The sequence below is a fragment of the Corticium candelabrum genome, chromosome 7 (genome assembly GCF_963422355.1).
Source record: "Corticium candelabrum chromosome 7, ooCorCand1.1, whole genome shotgun sequence".
In the NCBI taxonomy this organism is placed as follows: domain Eukaryota; kingdom Metazoa; phylum Porifera; class Homoscleromorpha; order Homosclerophorida; family Plakinidae; genus Corticium; species Corticium candelabrum.
In genome coordinates, this window is record NC_085091.1 from 8476153 (window position 1) to 8494983 (window position 18831).

The following is an 18831-nucleotide window of genomic DNA, read 5'->3' on the forward strand; positions in this document are numbered from 1 at the left end:
TACGGTACTGTAGCCATAGAAACTGCAAACTATGCAGATAGTATGGCGACATCTTTGCCATTTGGTAAAGCGAGATACACTGGACAAACGAGAGAGAATCTTCGAAATGGTAGCTACGTACTATTTGTTGTAGAGACGTGTAGAAGTTTATGTGACTTGTGATGATGACAGGCTATGGAGTCTACACGTTTTCAAACTCTTTCTTTAGATATGAAGGAGAGTGGATAGACGGGAAAATGCACGGTAAGTGTTTCTTCTCGATTTCTCTCTAACTGTTTTGATATCTGTAAGTCACTCTGTAAATGTAAATGGCTCCGAGTCACCTGTTTTAGTTTACTGATGAAAGACCTTGGAAGCTCACCTACAAGAAGTACCTAAATCAAAAACTTCTGAACGTAGACGACCGTTTTGCTAGTGATCATACTCAATTGCCTCTTTACTGCACGTACAGTGTACATGTAGTTGCATGAAGCCAAAGAAATCCAAAGATGATTGCAACCATTTTGTATGGAGACAAAAGCCAGGAAACTTTATAGCTGGTCAAGCAAAGAACCCAGCATTTATTAGGCATGCAGTGTTTGCACAAAGTCAATTAAAGCTTACAGGTTCATGTAGAATGTAAGGGGCTCATCACCATACATACTACCAGCGTATCTTTTGATTGGAGAAGTTCTAAATGTTTTTAGATAAGTCAGGAGAATTTTACTCTACTATTAACTTATTAATTAACTGCAGATTTAGTTAGAGTGTGGTCACGTTAATTGTCTTTCTAAGGGAATGAGCTTGGCCAGAGTTACTCAGGAGCAAGCGCGACCATGGCTTAACACATTGGGCATAAGGACTATATCCCACCTTCTCTCCCCCTTAGATGTCTCACATATGTTCCCGTATGTTGCAGATGTTATTGCTGCCATATAAAGTCAAATGTTCTGTCTACAGCTGGTGTGTCTTGCTTGGCATAGTCTTCCATATGTTTGCTATATAGAGGTTCCCATTTCAATAGAGAATTACCATTGTTACGATTGTATATCACATCATGTCCAAATGACCATCTAGGGGTCATAATCCTGGCAGAGGTCGTTATATTATATGATTGCATGCACTCGTGCATTCACACTGTCATATAGTATGCTTGTTGAAATTAGGTGCAACAGCTGTAGCACTGTACACTGATCTGATGATGCTGACAACACTCACACCTATATGATGTCCATGCACCGGTTTACACTCTAAAGGTTAATACAGTAGACCCTCTCTTATCTGACCCCGATTATGTTTGCAAAGCGGAAATGATGTCACAAGCTTGTTTTGAACAATCGCAATGACAATTAACGTGCAGTAATGGCGACAAAAGATATGGAGGCTTCTAGGATTAGTTTCAACTGTTTGGTGATTGTAGTTTCCATATATAGTACATGTATTATGTCTTCATGCAATCATATTATCACTAGCATATTGTGCATGTTCTAGCTAGAGTTCATATACCATATGCATGTACATACTGGGACTCAAGAAAACAGACTAGAACTGCGAGGTATGGTTGAAACTCTGACGCTTTGATTATCTGTTCTTTTCACTTATGTGACCCCCATTTCTCTCTGGATTGCCCAAAAGGTCTACTGTAGTTAATTTAAGAATTAATAAGACTAAATTTGATGTACCAAACAATAGTCTACTACACGTGGCTTTTTCAAGCTACATTAGCTTGTTTGTCTTAGGGAGGCTTTTTGTTTGAGTAAGTGGACAATTTTGTGTTTATATTAATGATTCTAATAAGCATATTCTTTGGCTGTTATCAGATGGACTCTTTCAGACTTTTACCGTATGTGTATGCTATCAGTGTTGTGTACATTGTATGTTCTAGCTTCTGTGTTTGTTGCGTTATTTACAAAATGGTTTGTATCATGATCTATAGGGCATGGTAAATTTCTGATGAAAGATGGCAGTTTCTATGAAGGGACTTTCCGGGATGGACAGATTTATGGTCACGGTTTCAAGTTTTGGGCTACTACTGGGGACAAGTATGAAGGAGAATTCTCACATGGTGAAATGAATGGGCATGGAATCATGCAATTTGGAGATGGAAGTCACTATGAAGGATACTGGGAAGACAATAAGCGTGAAGGTTAGTGTGGCTATTCTATTTTGTTGGTCGAATGTAACTTCACATCTGGTGGTGAATCGTTGACATATTTTTAAGGACTTGGAAATTTGACTGTCATTGATGGTATTCAATACCATGGACAGTTTCATCAACACAAGAGGCACGGGGAAGGGAATTGTGTGTATGCTAATGGTGATGAGTATGATGGTGGCTGGGTGAGAGACCAGCGACATGGACATGGCACACTTAAGCAAAAGGATGGAAGTGTTTATGAGGTAGCTTATTGTCTTGCTTCTTTGTGTTTATTAACTTAAAGGTGCCCGCTCACGAATTCATGCACACATGCAGACACACCCATGCAAACTTAAAATCATGCCTTTATCCACATATTTACTATTTACCAGTTTGAGATAGCTTGCTGTTGAAAGACAAAGCGATTTCTCGATCTTTTCTTGTTGCACATGACCCAAAAATGGGTCTGGAACTTTGAGCATTGTCGATACTGTCTGGCACTCTCCATGGCTACTGTCTGGCACTCTCCATGGCTACTGTTAGATGCCATCACGATAGTGCGATAATGCTTTGGTTTCCACCTATTTCCGGGTCATGTGCAACAAGAAAACGATTGAGAAAGCGCTTTGTCATTCAACAGCAAGCTATTTCAAGATGGTAAATGGTAATGTGTGGATAAAGAACCTAACACACACACACACACACACACACACACACACACACACACACACACACACACACACACACACACACACACACACACACACACACACACACACACACACACACACACTTGTCGTTAGCTTTCTTGAAATGTCAAGTACGAGTAGCGAAACTGCTGTGGTGGACAAGAAACGCGATTTGCATTTCTCTTTGTACTAGGAATAAAGGCTGTATGTCATAGGACGTGGTGCACCCTAAGATGTTTGCTTGCTCTGCTTTGTTAGGACACAACTTGAAAGCATGGCATGTTTCAAGTTTACGTGGGTGTGTCTGCACATGCGCGGTGAGTCGTGAGCGAGGCGGGCACGTTTAAGATAGAATGTAGTTATTATGTGGGTTTGTTATCAGTATATAGTGTTATTGTTAGATTGTAAGGTAAGTTGAATTATTTTAATTACTTGTATTTATTCATTAATTATAACAATTTAGGGTCAATGGAACCAAGGAGTTCGGCATGGACAAGGTGAAATGAAACATGCTTGTGGAGTTGTTTACGTGGGTCCTTGGATAAATGACAGACCAGCAGGTAGTAAATGTTACATAGTACTTGTTGGTAACTATAGATGTTATTTGGTCACTTTTTTATTGTTTTCTCTGACCACTTTAGGCATTTAATGCGGTAATTTGTTGTATGTGTAACTGCACCTTTGCTTGATTTTCAGATGAACCTGTAGCACTGAAAATCACAACTGAATGTCCGATAGAGGTCCACTGTAATGACCATTCGATTAGTGTGACGGTAGTGTGTGTTGATGAAGATGGCGATGTCATAGACAATGGTAATTAATGGTTTGGTTATGGGATATTACTTGATGTCATATGGTAGAATGTATTCTACTTGACAGAAAGTGGCCGGATGTTGACCATCAGAGCTGGGAGACAAGTCAAGCAGAAAAGTAGTGAGAAACTAACAGATCTAATTGACACTCCATTGTGAGCTTTACAGATTTGAATTTTGCGATTGTGTGTATAGAAATGACGATACCATTTGTTGTCTGTGTTTTAGTGGCTTTATCGTTGAACCGTATGACATTCGGGAATTGCCGATTCTTGAAACTAGTAGTAGTTCTGTGGCTGTACCTGCATTTGGGAAAGATTCATGTACATCTTCTTCTGCAAACTTGCCAGAAATTGGTGTTGAGACTTCGTCTCCTCCACCAGCTGTTGTTAGTACTGTTGAAGTAGTTCATAGTACAGTACAAAGCACCTACACATCACAAGTAGAGTTGAGTGCAGGAGAATCTTCTGTAACGGCATATTTGGATTCAACGACAAGTTTACTCAACCATGCAACAGCAGAGCTAGAAACAACGTTTTTATGTAACTTGCAGCAAGTTGGTAATGTAGCAACAGTCAACGGGAGAGCTACGTTCTCTAGACTGTTCATTCCACCATTGCCTCTCCCATGTGATATGGAAAACTCTCATTCTCGACAAGATGTTATTGATTGTGTTAGAAAAGGTGGAGAGTTATCAAGTGATGATCCTAGCAAATTGAAATTCACTAGTTCATCTAAGGAAAGCTTAAAGCAAATGGAACCACCTTCACCGGTGCCTTCATATGTTAGAGGAAAGGGCAATCGAAATCAGAGAAAATTGTCAAGTGTGACCAGTAGCACAAGTAGCATAAAGAAAGGTGAGTCAGGCAAGCTTCTGAAGAAAGAAAAAGATGCCAATAAACACAAGGAAATCAACAAAGTTGAAGCAGACAAATACTGCAAGACAGGTAGAACATTTGTTTTCAGTATTTTTGTTTATTTTGAATTAGAATGTGAATGTTTGGGATGTATCTTGATACACAGACAATTCATGGGTTTGATAGTCTGCAGTTTCATTGCATGGTATTGAAATAACGATGCAACTGTTGCTTTGTTGTATGTTTTATGGAATAGTACAGCTTTAGGAAGTAATTAACATATTGGTGATATGTCTGAGTACATGTTGTGTTTTTGGTTAATTAGTGGAGCAACTTTATGAAATATTCATTAACTACAATAGTTTGTTTTGTTTTTCCATATGTGTAACTACGTTGGTGTGATGCAGGTGATTATGTGTTACTGGTCAGTGATGTGACTAACCCACCATTTTTTGGCTCTGTATTGAAACCTGCATTTGCTCATATAAAAGTTCTTCCACCACCAAGGTCACGTCGAGGAACTCGCCCCAAGATATTGTCTGCTAGTGGAAAAGGAAATCCTCAAGCTCCATCTCGAATGGAATTGTATGAGAAGTGACAGTTTATTTAATAGATAAGTTGATGTGGATGTGACAAGTCATTGTATTCTCTTAATTGATCAGAACACAATATATTAATTAATTAATGTGTATTTGCTTTCTTTCTATATTATGCTGTCGTTAATGTTACTTAGTTTAAACGGTTATACTCTTGGAATTATTACGTGTATTGGCTAATTGTAGTACACTGACTCATACTGTATGCATTTTCGGTCCAGCAGGTGTTGCAGGTAACGTGCGTTAGATAAGCTACTATTGTCACGTGATTTCACCTAGTAATTGTCTAAGAGTGCAGTGTGCATGTCTGTGGAAGTTCGCCGTTTCGCTCATGTAGATAACTCGGTTCTACAGTATTTGGGCTTTTTTGACTCGAGTAATTTTGATACACGTTCTTGTAAGGACAAGCAAAAGAATGAGATTTCTCTCCCTCCAGATCCAGAGGTTTACCTAACAATATCCTAGAGACTTTCTCATTATGATGATAAACCAATTTATTATATCAGGATTTGAATAGTTCGCCTGACCAACGACAGACAAGCGCAACAGAAAATCGCTGGCTGACTTCACCGAAAGTGGAAGTTGCTATGTCACCTAGCAAGTGTTTGTTGGCTATAGCTCATGATGGAGAGGCTAGCTTTATGAAAGTATACGACGACTATGCTGCAAAGGACCATAGCGACACGTTGCTGTATAAACCGTGTTTTTGTGATCGACTGGCGAAGAACGACGGAGATAGTGTGAGTGAATGTGTGTGGTTTCAGGTAGGATGTAGCAAGTACAGTAGGTCTGGTGTAGTACAGTAGGTCTGGTGTGGTAAGGTAGGTTTGGTGTGGTAAGGTAGGTTTGGTGTAGTACAGTCTACTGTATGTTGGGTCTCAAATCGTTTCTTTTCCCTCTGTTTGAAAGGAGTTACATTTGAAAGAAAATGTGAACTTTGACATGTTAATAAGTACTTTTGTTTCAGGGTATCTATAATATTATATATCATTGTCTAGTCAATAGTTACTGTATTTTTGTATACAATGGAGTTTTATTATAATTTGTTTATTTTTTGAAATTATTGATATCTAAATGTAATTAGAATGTTGCAATCATTGGATGAATGGTTTGCAAATTAGATCTTTCTTGCAGATCACTTGTTTACTCGTAGTTGATGTCTTAAGCCAAGGAAGGACGCCACAGCAGCCGAAACGCACCTCTTTAAAAATGTCTACACGCTCATGGCCTTGTGTAGCTGTTGGTCATCAGTCTGGTCACATCACGTTTTACACAGAAGATGGAGTGACTTTGCTACGCCAAAGGCTGCATGAAGGAGCTGTAATTAGCATAAAGTGCAGGACAGGTTGGGGGACTTTAGGATCATCCCCTGTGGATGAGGTGAGAAGAGTTAATTGTGATACAAGAACATAGATTGACAGACGGTTAGTTGGTTTGCTATTAAAGCAGATCAATTTGTGGATGGGCGATACGATGTTTATGTGGTTTTGTCGACTTTTCAGCTAGTCCTATGGTATGTCAGGCACTGCCAGGCTGACTGGAGAGATTCTGGAGCAAATTTTGTAGCCATACACCATATTATATGACATTAGCATTCTTTACACTGCATGTATCTGTTAGATGAAACATTCATTGGGTTGGATTTGTTACTGATTCTTATTATATTTCTGAATTTGTGATTGTGGTAGACAAATGTCATAAATATGTTACTTGTTAAGAGTTAGATTATTATTTGGTTTTTCTATGCAGAACGAACAGCTGCTGATTTTGTATGAAAACGTTCTCGTAACAATAGATGCGTTTAGTCTGCTACAGACATTAAGAGTGTGTTGGAATCAGCTACAGAAAGGTAATCTAAATTTTTACCTTGTGTACATGTGTAAAGGGTTAATTAAAGTAATTGGTTCCACTGTTGTTGTTGTTGTTGTTGTTGTCCATTTGAAAGTAATTTTAATTACAATGTGATTATTACATTTGTATTCATTATTATGTGGCAAACTTATAACATTTTGGTAAATTTGTGTTTGTTACAGCTCAGATGGAAATTTTGTCACAATTGAATCTAACATACAAAAAGTGGGAGTTGTCATCACAAGGACGAGTCTGTGATGTAGAGAGTTGTGGTAAGTAATGAAATCAGATAGATTATAAGACACTTAATCAGCACTCACGAGCATTACTGTCGATATATCCATGTAAATGCATGTTTGTATTGAGGCCCCTGGGTAAGTCAATAAAGCAAACACAAAACAACTTGGCAAACATAATTGCTTCCTCTCTGTTGTATTGCAAGACACAAACAGACTGAAATTGATTGCATGTGTGGATGTGCTAGTACATTGGCATATGTGGAGCAGAAAATTTGTTCTATAAATGGATGTGTAAACTGGTGGATAGGCATGCAGAGGAGCAGTAACGTGTTTGTAATTTATGGGTTTGTTAAATTGTTTTCTGTGAGTGTGCTAGCACTCTCTAAGTAAGTAGGGATGGCACCTGTAGTTAATGTTAATCCGATTGTAACTATTTAGGCATTATGACTGAGTCTCTGTTTGATTATCTAAAGGAGGCATGTGCTGTTGGAGGCTACAACATGACTATACGAGGAGTGCCTTCTGCTGTTCACAAGTATATTAGTGTTGGAGCTTCACCAATGATTGGCATATATACAGCATCACAGGTAGTACATCTTTGGATACAAAGTTTCATGTGTGAAGACTGTTACTTTATTGTATGAGGTAGCAAAGCTTATGCATGAGTTTGTGTTATTATTATTTATTGTGGAAACATTATATACATCAACTTAAGCCAAGCCATTAATTTATTAACAAATAGAGATGTCTTATGAGATGGTAAGTTGTAGCAGTCCGGCAAAGGATAAAAAAAGAACTTAGAGAGTCAATGCTCTGGCTGTCTTGCATTATAGTTGATTTTTATTATAGCAATAAGAATGCATGTAGTTGTATCAATTGAGAAGTTTCTAGATTTAGCATTGTCACTCAAAGGTGCTGTAATTTTTGACTTATGTGAGTGTGTCAACTTAATTAATAATTAATTTTTTGAAATAGTAGGATGTTTCAACTGAGTAAGCAATAGCTTTTGGGGAATCGATCAGAAGAGGTTAGTCAGAAAGAGGGCTTTGGCTTTCTGCTCTGAGTGTTAAGTTGCTTAGAAACAGAGTTTGGGTATTTTACGTATTTACAATTAAGATTTATAACAAAAATGCATTTACTCTGAAATTTCTATGTTTTAAGTTAATTAAGAAGTGTGATGAGTTAGGCTAACACTTCTTTGTGATCTTGTGTAGTTAGAGTTTTAGAGCAAATTTTACAGAAAGACTGGTGATGGATGGTAACAGCAAATCAGTTTATTAGTCATTGGTGTAATGTAGTGAACGAGTTGCATGATGTCGATAAGAACTGCAGTGACTTGTTTTCTAGGACTCCGGACAACCACTTTTTTCAGAAGTTGCTGTTGCTATGGCAAGCAGACTTAAGTCTGCAGTCATGTCAAAGCTTTCATTTGCAAGGTTAGTATGTGTTAGAAACATTTATTAAGTCTTTGAAAAATCTCATAGTCAAATCTTTAGTTGCTCATATTATTGACAGAGTGGGGTTTGTGTAGGACGTTGATGTTAGGCTTGAGAGTCTAGCCGGTCACATCCCACTGCGAGGCAAAATTGCTCAGCAGGGGGATGTGACCAACTGTACGTTTGAGCCTAATCCATTGTCTAATCCATTGTCTAATCCATTGTCTAATCCATTGTCTAATCCATTGTGTGCATGATCAACATACGGTTCATTGTAGATATGGGTACATGGTGGGTGAGTGTTGGGTGGGTTGAGGTTCATGTGCACCCAAACTTGTTCATAAATCATGTCATAGAGTTTCTGAGGGTAATATTTTGCATTTTTTAAAAAAAAATTGTGTCTTTCATTGTAGTGGGTGGCTTCCTTGGGGTTCCAAAGAATCTCAAGCTAGTTTGGCTATGGAGTCAAAAGTGGAAGAAGCTACTCCTCTTACTGCAGCTTGTCATGTTTCTGATCCTCGCCGAGTGGTAACATCTATAGTACTTTCTCCCAATTGGAAAATGGCATTAACAACTGATGAACTTGGGCGTGTTATGCTCTTGGATTGTGAGAATTTTGTCATCAAACGAATATGGAAAGGTGGATGACAATGTTATATGAGTTTTGATATGTGGTGTTTGATTTGGAATGTGTTTGTTTATCTGTCTGTGTTCTCTCATTGGTAGATAGGAGAGATTACTTGACTGACCGATAAGAAACTTTCAAAGTATATCATGATACCTAGTGACTTTCAGCAGCCTTTACTTTTTAACATTGTCTTGAGCTTCTTGGACTTGAAATACATAATAAATGAGTTAGTTGTTGCTTAATTACAAGCTGATGTTTTGTTTTCAGGTTACAGAGAAGCTCAATGTGGATTTTCAACATCATCAGAGAAGTTTTTTCTAACATCAGAATACCAGGAACCAAGAGCACCACGTGTTGGAACTTTTGTGATTATGTATGCACGAAAAAGAGGAATACTAGAGGTATTTATCTAGCAGCCTGGGGCCAGTATTAGTAATTGGTATTTGATTTGCTGCTCACTAACATTTAGTTTTCTGCTTCAAGGTTTGGCCGACAGGACCTGGAAGTAGAATTGCTGCATTTAATGTTGGGTTTGGATGTAGGTGAGAACAGCATTAATTTCATAGCTGCATAGACTGGCATGGCTATTTAAGTGCTACACTATGTGAGATGTGTCTCACGTACTGTTAGTTTAATTAAGTAAAAGAACACAGTCTTAGTTAGCCTTAGACTCTTCTATTGTACTACTCTCAATTTGACTTTAACTTACAGGCTATAGCTGATTCCAGTCTTCTTTAATAACATTAACGTTGCATTTGGCTTCGACTCTGTTACTGCATTGTGATTATCTCTTTTGTCAGAGAATTACATTTCTTGAGACAATCAAACTCTTATTTATTAAAAAGACTTCAGTTTTTTGTGTTACAGTGCGAGCAGCGCACAGGATCTATAATACACGAGGTAGGAGGCGAGTGCATGTACATACCGCTGGTCAGTTTTGCTTTAATTATGAATAATGTCTTAACTGACTAATTTTGAAGTCAAGCAATGGATATGATATCCCTTACATTGGCACTTAGTACATAACTAATTGACAATAGGAAATGTTTTCACGATCATTCAAAATTTTCAGAGACGAAACTAGCTGTTTTGTTGTTTGTTTACATTGGTACTTTATCAGCTTTTTTAGTTGTAGCAATGGAAATGATTTGTTTGTATTTTCTTGCAAATAATGAAAGCTTGCTTGTAATGGTTTTTGATTAAGTTTTTGCACAGCAACTCTTTCAAGATTATTAATGAACACATGGATGTGTTATCTTTTTGCTGCTCTCTGAACAGTTTTGAGCAGTCTTGGTACTCTGTATTAAATGTTTATTTTTGATTTGGAACGGAATGGAGCAATTCATATGCTGTATGAAACAATCTTCCTCAAACAGTCAGAGCAGTGCTGAGCTACTTGTGGAAATGGGTTTAAGCTTAGCAAACAAGCAGAACAGTTTGTATTGTTGTAAGTGATGCACGCATTTATAAAAAATGATGTCATGTTTATTTTCTGTTAAATAAATAATTCTGACAACCACTCTGGAAGGTAGCTACTTGTTAGGAGCTTATATTTTTGATTAACTTTGTTGTTGTTTTAGATTGTTGTACAATGGCTGTCGTGGGCTGATTGGAAATCGGTCAATATCAGAGTCAGTTCTGCTAAAGTCTGATGGTTGCCTTGAAGACATTCGTATCCCGTTCTATCATACACTGAAGTAAGTATTGTGTAGTTGATTGTTTGAACGTGTTTATGTATTAGTTTGTTTGCTGCATGGACTTTTAACTATATGACTGTCTTTGTGATTTGTATTCGTTTAGTTGTACTCATTAATTGCTTGTGTGTTAATTCAGTCACTTATTTGTCTTGCATCCGTTTTTGTTTTAGGTAATTTTAGTAACGCTTTGTTGTTCTTGTTTTTTGGTCTACTTGCTTCGGGGTTTACTAGAGCACGTATAGGTCATGTTAGCATACCTATGCACGTGTAGCTGTGCTCTCTGGCATGCTCCCAGAACTGCAATTTGCTTCTCTGGCATTTTTGACTAATTCATGTGATCATTTGATATCTCACTAAACTCTGCATACTGTTTCTTTCTTTGATCAAATTTTGCACTGCTAATTTATTCTTTATTGTGTATAGTGAGAAAGATCGATCTTCTTTTGCTGATCATCACGCACTGTCTCAAATTCAACATCATCTTAATATGAAATCAAGCAGTATTGCATAGTTTATGTGTAGTGTACATAGTACTTATTTGTCTAACTTTTTTAGAAGAGATTTCTCTAGTTTCCAAACTTATTGGGCAATTACAGACAGTGGCTTATCTGAAAAAGGTAGTTTGAATGGTTGTTGCACAATGTTTTATGTATTAAGGTGTTGTAGTTCATTATCTAATCAGTTTGTTAAATAGGTTATCCGTTTGGTGCTTCAATGCTTGTTTCTATCTGTGTCTGACTTCCTGGATTGCTTTGATGCTATTCGCAACAGCTTACTAAGAATTTCTGCTGGTGAGCTGCTAAACACATTTTCTACTAGTTGGTATATACAGTCAGGAATTTTTCGAAGTCTGGTGCTTGAAGGCTATTGATGGCCACATATCTGCAGCTTCAGTTTGTCTAATTTGCAAGTACATCTTTATATAAGGGAGAGCTGTTTGTGTCTGTGTGTGTATGACTATAACTTTTAGTTTTTTAAATCATAACTATAGTGATTGGTGTGCTGATTGGACTTGATTTAATTAGGTGACTTTATTGTGATGCAGCTTTCAGTGTGTAGCTATGTCTTTTGTAAACACAGTCTTGTTGATTGATCTAATAGGCAGAATAGATCTTGTTTATACCTTTGTTGAGGAATATATTAATTTGTAATGTACAGAATTGTTTATTTCAATGTTGACTTTAATGGAGGTGTTATTTTGGTTTAAATGGCGTTATTATTGGTTTTTGTACTTTTACAAAAAGCAACAGATCTCTGCGATTGTAATGTTGTTAGACGTAACTGGATCTATTTGTTGTGTTGTCAGTGAATGTGAAGTCGTCAGCTATGAGTGAAAATGTACGCCAGGAGATCCAAGAACTACTGAACTACTGTGATACGCAAGGCACCTTGCTTGAGCTTTACCAAGATATTTGTAACTGCAGATTAGGAGACTGTTCTCTATCGATATCTGAAAAATCAGATGGAACTTTGCAGGTCATGAACTAATCATAACATAATGTCATTGGCACATTCTGTATTGTTTGTTTATAGACTGAAATTACTTGTGTCTCAAAACATTTTATTTGTTTGCTATACATACTGCAATATGATATACAGTGGAACTCTGATAGTATGGACCCTTACTAAGAAGAATAGGGAAAAGGGTACTTACTATCCAAGTAGTACTTACAACCCAAGTGTACTCATAATGTCGGTGCTTTGATTTGTTATACAAATGGTGTTGTGAGTAAGTTGGCGTATGTAATATCTCAGGTATGTACTATTTGGGTTCCACTGATATGTTAATGATTTGGTAATGGAGGTGATAGTTAGCTGGTGACACAGCCTGTCATAATCTTCATCCTATATGTCACATACTATTATTATGAGAATACTTTTTTACCACAATGTGTTTTGACATTTGCTGCTCCATCAATTAGTCAAGCAATCACATGTGAGAATGTTGTATCTTGTTTGCTAGAGAATAGTATTAGTAAATGTCTTTGACTAAAGTGTTGCACAGTTACACTGTTTTAGTGTGTCGTTGTTGTTACAGCAATTTCAGCATACTTTCAGATTTCTGGACAGTGAGGCAAGTTTTCTTTGGACACTTCTTGAAAACTTTGTAACTCGCCATTCGCACTTATTGATGACTGGTGAGGAAGCTGTAGAGAGAGCACAAAGATTGAAACCAGGGGACTTTCTCTGCTACATCAACATCTTGATTGATGAGTCAAGCAATAAAGGAAATGCTAAACGTTTGTCGTCTATGAGAAAATCAGACATGCAGTTTGCTGTATTAGGAACGTTCCTTATAATGGTTAGTTTGATTTGAGATCTAGCTGTAAATTGAGTAAACAAGTAAATTTAAATTAGCAGCACAAACTAACAATGGATATATAAAAGATGTTTCTTCTGTTTGCTAGTTTGTTTGCTTTTGTCTGTGTTTGTGTGTAATTAGGGCACAGACTTTATTATTGCAGTCTAACTGCTTTTGTTGGTCATTTGCTTATTATAGTAGGTTGCATTATGTGATTGTGTGCATGGTGTGTACAATTTCACATGCACTCATTTTTATATTTGGTACATACTAATTACATGCACAGCCAGCAACTTTAGCAACAGATAGCAATTAAAACATCATTGTATTAGACTTGTGATCTACTCTCATCACTAGGTGGTAAACTAGCCAGGTCAGTACACGATGCTGTTTGACAGCACAAGGAAGAATGTTGGTAATAGAGATCAGTCCAGAGACTTCCGATATGTAAATTAGAATATCAGGTCCTTTGCCTTAGACTGCTACTAGGTTTGTCGGAGACATGGTTACAGGTTAGGGTGATGAATGTGTGTCCCCTTAAATTTGCAAGTTCTCATCCTTTAGTCCGTCTTCCTTGTTTCCACGCTTCTCTTTTTATCTTCTCATGTTTCTTGTTTTACCTTGTTTTATTTCCTTGTTGCTGTGTGCATGTGCAGAGATTGTAATTGTAAGTTTGTGATTTGTTGCGATATACTCATTAGTGGATGTTAGACTTGCTCAGTTCTACAAGCTTCTTATGGCAATGTATTTGCTAATTGACAACATTGTGCTTTGTTTCTATCTTCTACCTGTTTTTTTCTTTATAAGTAAGATTATATGGACATTTATTTAACAAAATAACGTGTACTTTTATATAACAGGAGGTTTGTGAGTTGTATAATATATATGTATTTCATATTTCTTATTTTGTTGCTTTAGCCTTGCTTGTCTGGCCAGTATTCTGTAACTGATCTATTCTCACTGTTGAATACAGCTTGTGTGACATCAAGTGATGTTATGGTTAGAGTCATTTTGTAGTGTGGGTATAGCTGATATTTCTATTGTGATCATACGGTTGTTGCAGCATATGGTTATTTCTTGCCTGTTAACTACGCCTATTCTTGATCACTCAAATGTGGATGTTTTGCAACAGCTTTATTCATTTGTTCGAGAAATAGTTACATGTGAGTGCCCCACTAAATTAAACAGTTGACTATTATGCATAGATTAACACACTAAATTAGTTTATGCAAAAGTCACAATTGATCTGCTGAGGCAAGCAAGCAGTCAGTAGGAAGAAAGGAATGAAAAATATTATTGGATGATTGTGCAGAAGATGACTTAATTAAAACTAATGTAAAGAATTAAGGTAGTTCCTGGGTTGGAGGGCAAAGATGGTGGACAAATGAGACAATTAAGAAATCAACTGAAGACAGATACTGTCAGCTGGATAGGAAACATTACTGTGTAATAGTCTGAGCTAACAGGCATAGATCTGATCAGTTAGACTAAGAGTAATAACTATGTCACTTGTTGTATACTAAGAGTGTCGTTTCAATTAGTAGGTAATCCAGTATCTGCTGATGTCTATGAGCCATGTGTGCTAATGGACTGGTGGAAACCATGGATGGTCAAATTGGAGAACTCCTCACATCCATATCGAGCTTTGTTGCTTTCTTTTGTCTGTTGTTGTGTTTCAAAGAGTTTTGCACTGGACAGCAAGGAGAGCACAGCACAGTCTGTAAGTTAATTTGTATTTTAAGTTACTGAAAATGTTTTTATTGTGTACACAGAAAATTAGGTTAATAATTACCCTTTGATTGCTATTGCATAAAGTTTATGTCAGTTGAAAAATGGGTGATCTAGTCTTATTACTAGCTGTTTATTTGTTTGGTTGTGTCAGGATGATGATGACTGGGAGTCTGTGAATATTGAAGTGGAAACATGGAGTGTGTTGGTACACCGTCTTGAGGATCTTCTCTGTCTGTCAACAGTCATTCTTTCATTGGATAATGCTAATCAATATGATTTGACTGTTGCTAAATTGGTGGATGAGAGACAAGATATATTTGTTCAGCTTGTTGCTGATTATATAGTTACTGGACAGTTTGATGTTGAAGCTGTGTCTTGGGGCGAACATATTCAGGGCAATGATAGAAGTGATAGTGCTGATAACATAACTGAAGAAGATGATCAACCTGAAGTATCATGTGCTGAGGTCTACTCTGTGACTATTGATGAACGTACGTTCAGTCGACATTGTTGTGTAGTACGTTTCTTATTGTTGGTCTTCAGTATGTGGTGAGAATTTGTTATTGGAATAATATGATGCATGCACATCACAGACAGTATTTCTGTCTGTTTATGTACTTTTCTACCTGTTTGCTTGTGTAGGTATGCTCATGTCTTTGTTTATTTATATCATTTAAAGCTGTTTGGCGTGTGTTGTCAGTTTTTTTTATTGATTTATAGTCTGTGGGAAGGCTGTCATCATATGTTTGATGACTACTTTGTATTTCTTGGGTGTGGTTGACATATGTGAAGCTTTCCTTTGTGTTAGGTTCCATGTTTCTGGTTGAAGATCTCAAAATGCTTAGATCTCGATTTCCCAACACATTGAAACCAGAAATTTTGCACATCTATTGTGCATATGCTGCAGCTTGTCTTTGGACTAAAGATGTTGAGGTTTGTTCTTTATTATTTATGCTCTTTCTTGGGCTTAGATTTATGGGATGTATGCTGGTTTTGTTACTTACTGTGTTAAACATTGGTATCATTGACTTGTCATACTATTTCATTTTTCTAGGTAGTAAGTTATCTTGAAGTGTCTTTGTCTCATTTATGTGCTACCAAGATTTTCAAATCAGGTAATTTTTGAGTTTTTGTTACTGATCTATAGAGTAATTTTGTTGTAAATGTGGTAATATTTATTCTTAGAGATGGCGTGCATTCTGTGGAGAGAGTTTTTCAGAAACAAAATACAAGCTTTGTCTTTACTAATAGAAAAGGTTTGAATTGCTGGCTCAGTTTTTTGACTTATGTTTACTGGCTTGATTGATTGAAATTGGTACTTCCATCTCTTTAATTAAAGGTTGGTCGTGCTCCTAAAGATCGTCTCTGCAGGAAGGTGATTTGTTCTAGACTAATACTGTATGGGGGTATAATGTTGTTAATAAATAGCAATTTATAGTCACTCACGTACGTGATATGATAATGCACACACACAATCATTCAGGGATAGGTATAGGGAAAACAGTGTTTCTAGAATTTACACAATCTGACGGATAGCACGATATATCTTTAAGATGTCATTGAATCAGAGGGAATCTTGAAGTTACCTGAGAACTACCTAACTTAATGCATAGGGACTCGCTTTCAGATAGTGAATGTTCTTCAACTTTGAAAGATTGTCATGTTCTATTGTTGGTAGGTAGAAGAACTACAGTATGAACTGAGATTGTTGAGATGTTGCTTTACAGAATGTTGAGTTGAGCATTGATTCTATTCCATCCTTTCTTCATGTTGGAAGCATGCTGCTAGAAGAAATGCAAGTATGCATGATTTATGAAATTTAGTTAAATGTTTAGTTGTGTTATGTAAACGTTATATGATTGGTTTACAGGCAGGAGCTAGTGTTGAATCTGTTTCTAGTCAAATATTTCAAGCGGAGCAGTTGTGGCCCTCAAATAAGTATGACATTATATGAGCTTAGTTGAGTATGATCAGTAGGTTTATAATTACTTATAAAATTGAGGAAATTGGAATGTTATGTTGTCTGATGTAATGATTAATGCTTTCTCTGTGATGATGTATTTTATTCTTTAATGTCTTAAGCATTAAGTAGAGATTTCAACCATGGCTGATATTGTTTAATATGCCGTTTGTTGCTTTTTGTTGTTGCAGAATGATGGAAGTCAAGCTAGAAACTGGTCTATGGAGGAAAGTCACTTGTGAAACCAGACCTGGTGTTTCTCTAATTAAACACCATTATGTCCTTTGTTTGATCCTTCATGCTGTCACATCACTTTCAATCAAGTCTATAAAACCACTTTCACTATTTAATTCAAGGGTATGAGTTAGATACCTGAAACATGAAGTTATGGTTTCAGTAATTAAATTTTGATCTAATAATTGAAATTATAGTTTTATATCTTATGTTTCCTTATGTGGAATTCATGTGATACATATGGCAAAAGAGACATTCATAGACAACACGTGTTGTATTTTGAAGCTAGTTTTCTCTGTGTAGGTGAATCAGCTACTCTTCAATGACTTCAATTCTGACTTGAAGGAGGTGACAGTTGATGATCCATCTTTGTATCATGCAGCTGGTGTTCACTCTGTAAGTGGACGCATAGTTTCTATTTATACAGTACATTAATGATGATTTATTTTAATGTGTTTTACGCTTTAGTTTGTTGAGCAAGTTGTTACTTCATCTGTTGGTCATCTTTCTTTTGGGGAAGATCTTGTTGTTACTTGGTTTGATAGATCATTGAAGTTATGTAAACTACTGCAGTGCGATGATGATCTTGTCAGAAAATTGTATGTAAAGCTGCTGTACAGACGAGGTTTGGATTCACATGCTGAGGAGGTAAATGGATATATATATATATATATATATATATATATATATATATATATATATATATATATATATACAATTTCTAAGTAAATTGTAAGCATCAGTATTTTATGCTTAATTATCTTGCCTTTTAATAACTCACCTTTAGGTATCTGATAGTACCTTGATATGAATGTTTAATAGATATGATCGTATTTGTGTTTAGACTTTGTTTGCTGTAAAAGATAGAATTTGTCTTGGGCGTGAGTTATTGCCTATTCTTGGGTGGCGGTTGTCCACTGCAATGACAGTAGATGAAAATAAACAAAGAACAATGGCTATGATTCCACATTTACCTCCAGGTGTCTTTGAGTGGCTAAAGTCATGCAAGGTAAATCAATTTGTTGTGATACTACATGACTAAGTTAATCAATGATGTAGTAGCAATGTTTGACAGTTAGATATCACAATAGGGAAATCTCAGAATTGAGTTTTTGTTGATCATGGCTGTTAATGTCTCTAGTCAACAGTGCAAGAAGTAAGGATGGTGTCATCTGTTTATCATTGGCCCAGTATCAAGAAGTTTGCAAAAGTGGTGATGAGCCTTATTCCTGATGATGAATCTGAATACAACACTGCAGCAAGACTAGCTGATGCTTTGGAAAGTGCTACATAATTTGATGTCTTTGTGGCCGGTATACACTGCTATTTGATTAAATAATATTAAGACTCTTTTATCGTGCGGTATTTATATGTTAATCAATGTTTTCAGTGAATTAAGACAACTGCCGAGGGTGAAGCACTATAGTGGTTATTCAATTGTCAGTGGTGTTCATTTCTTCTCTTTTTGCTCTTTTGTTCAAGTAAAGTTTTAATAGAATTTGTAGTGGTTATTAGTCAAACCATTTAGAGGTTTTGCGTGTGATGGTTGTAGCATAAATTATGACATTCTATTCAATGCAGCGAACTGGGATTGTTCATTAAATTGTGGCACATGAAGGACGAGTCTAGTGATCAATAAAGAACAGTTGCCAGAGTTGTTTCTTGCTTTCAATTTTTTTGGTG

The 18831-nt window shown here is 36.6% G+C and overlaps 2 protein-coding genes across 5 annotated transcripts; both read left to right on the forward strand.

Annotated features, from left to right (window-relative positions):
* The first annotated feature begins 12 nt into the window (after positions 1 to 12).
* On the forward strand, positions 13 to 5265 carry LOC134182657 (uncharacterized). Its single transcript, XM_062650091.1, has 9 exons — positions 13 to 109; positions 172 to 243; positions 1916 to 2125; positions 2201 to 2379; positions 3269 to 3365; positions 3502 to 3618; positions 3685 to 3772; positions 3846 to 4564; positions 4882 to 5265. Exons 1-9 carry the CDS (start codon positions 43 to 45, stop codon positions 5070 to 5072), a joined length of 1740 nt encoding a protein of 579 aa, XP_062506075.1. The 5' UTR covers positions 13 to 42; the 3' UTR covers positions 5073 to 5265.
* Positions 5266 to 5344: 79 nt separating this feature from the next.
* On the forward strand, positions 5345 to 18668 carry LOC134182189 (rab3 GTPase-activating protein non-catalytic subunit-like). 4 transcript variants are annotated; one of them, XM_062649559.1, is made up of 32 exons: positions 5345 to 5514; positions 5577 to 5810; positions 6205 to 6450; positions 6820 to 6919; positions 7104 to 7193; positions 7599 to 7747; positions 8508 to 8596; positions 9010 to 9236; positions 9492 to 9625; positions 9708 to 9766; positions 10805 to 10921; positions 11345 to 11421; positions 11477 to 11538; positions 11616 to 11712; positions 12228 to 12397; positions 12960 to 13223; positions 14142 to 14222; positions 14287 to 14386; positions 14765 to 14943; positions 15106 to 15445; positions 15763 to 15887; positions 16009 to 16069; positions 16140 to 16210; positions 16294 to 16329; positions 16682 to 16753; positions 16825 to 16892; positions 17106 to 17271; positions 17452 to 17544; positions 17617 to 17796; positions 17993 to 18157; positions 18290 to 18461; positions 18539 to 18668. In XM_062649559.1, exons 1-31 carry the CDS (start codon positions 5374 to 5376, stop codon positions 18440 to 18442), a joined length of 4146 nt encoding a protein of 1381 aa, XP_062505543.1. In that variant the 5' UTR covers positions 5345 to 5373; the 3' UTR covers positions 18443 to 18461; positions 18539 to 18668. The 4 variants fall into 4 exon arrangements, with proteins under 4 accessions (XP_062505543.1, XP_062505542.1, XP_062505544.1 ...); XM_062649558.1 differs by having other exon boundaries at positions 18290 to 18668; XM_062649560.1 differs by having other exon boundaries at positions 14768 to 14943; positions 18290 to 18668.
* Positions 18669 to 18831: the final 163 nt, after the last annotated feature.

Bases quoted from the DNA above. Each gene is read 5' to 3' on its own strand.
- LOC134182189 (XM_062649558.1), top strand. From the start codon at position 5,374: ATGTCTGTGGAAGTTCGCCGTTTCGCTCATGTAGATAACTCGGTTCTA. The intron at 14,944-15,105 runs GTAAGTTAATTT...TGGTTGTGTCAG, and splicing joins AGGAGAGCACAGCACAGTCT to GATGATGATGACTGGGAGTC. The intron at 16,211-16,293 runs GTTTGAATTGCT...CTTTAATTAAAG, and splicing joins TGTCTTTACTAATAGAAAAG to GTTGGTCGTGCTCCTAAAGA.
- LOC134182657 (XM_062650091.1), top strand. From the start codon at position 43: ATGGCGACATCTTTGCCATTTGGTAAAGCGAGATACACTGGACAAACG. The intron at 110-171 runs GTAGCTACGTAC...TGATGATGACAG, and splicing joins GAGAGAGAATCTTCGAAATG to GCTATGGAGTCTACACGTTT. The intron at 4,565-4,881 runs GTAGAACATTTG...GGTGTGATGCAG, and splicing joins AGACAAATACTGCAAGACAG to GTGATTATGTGTTACTGGTC.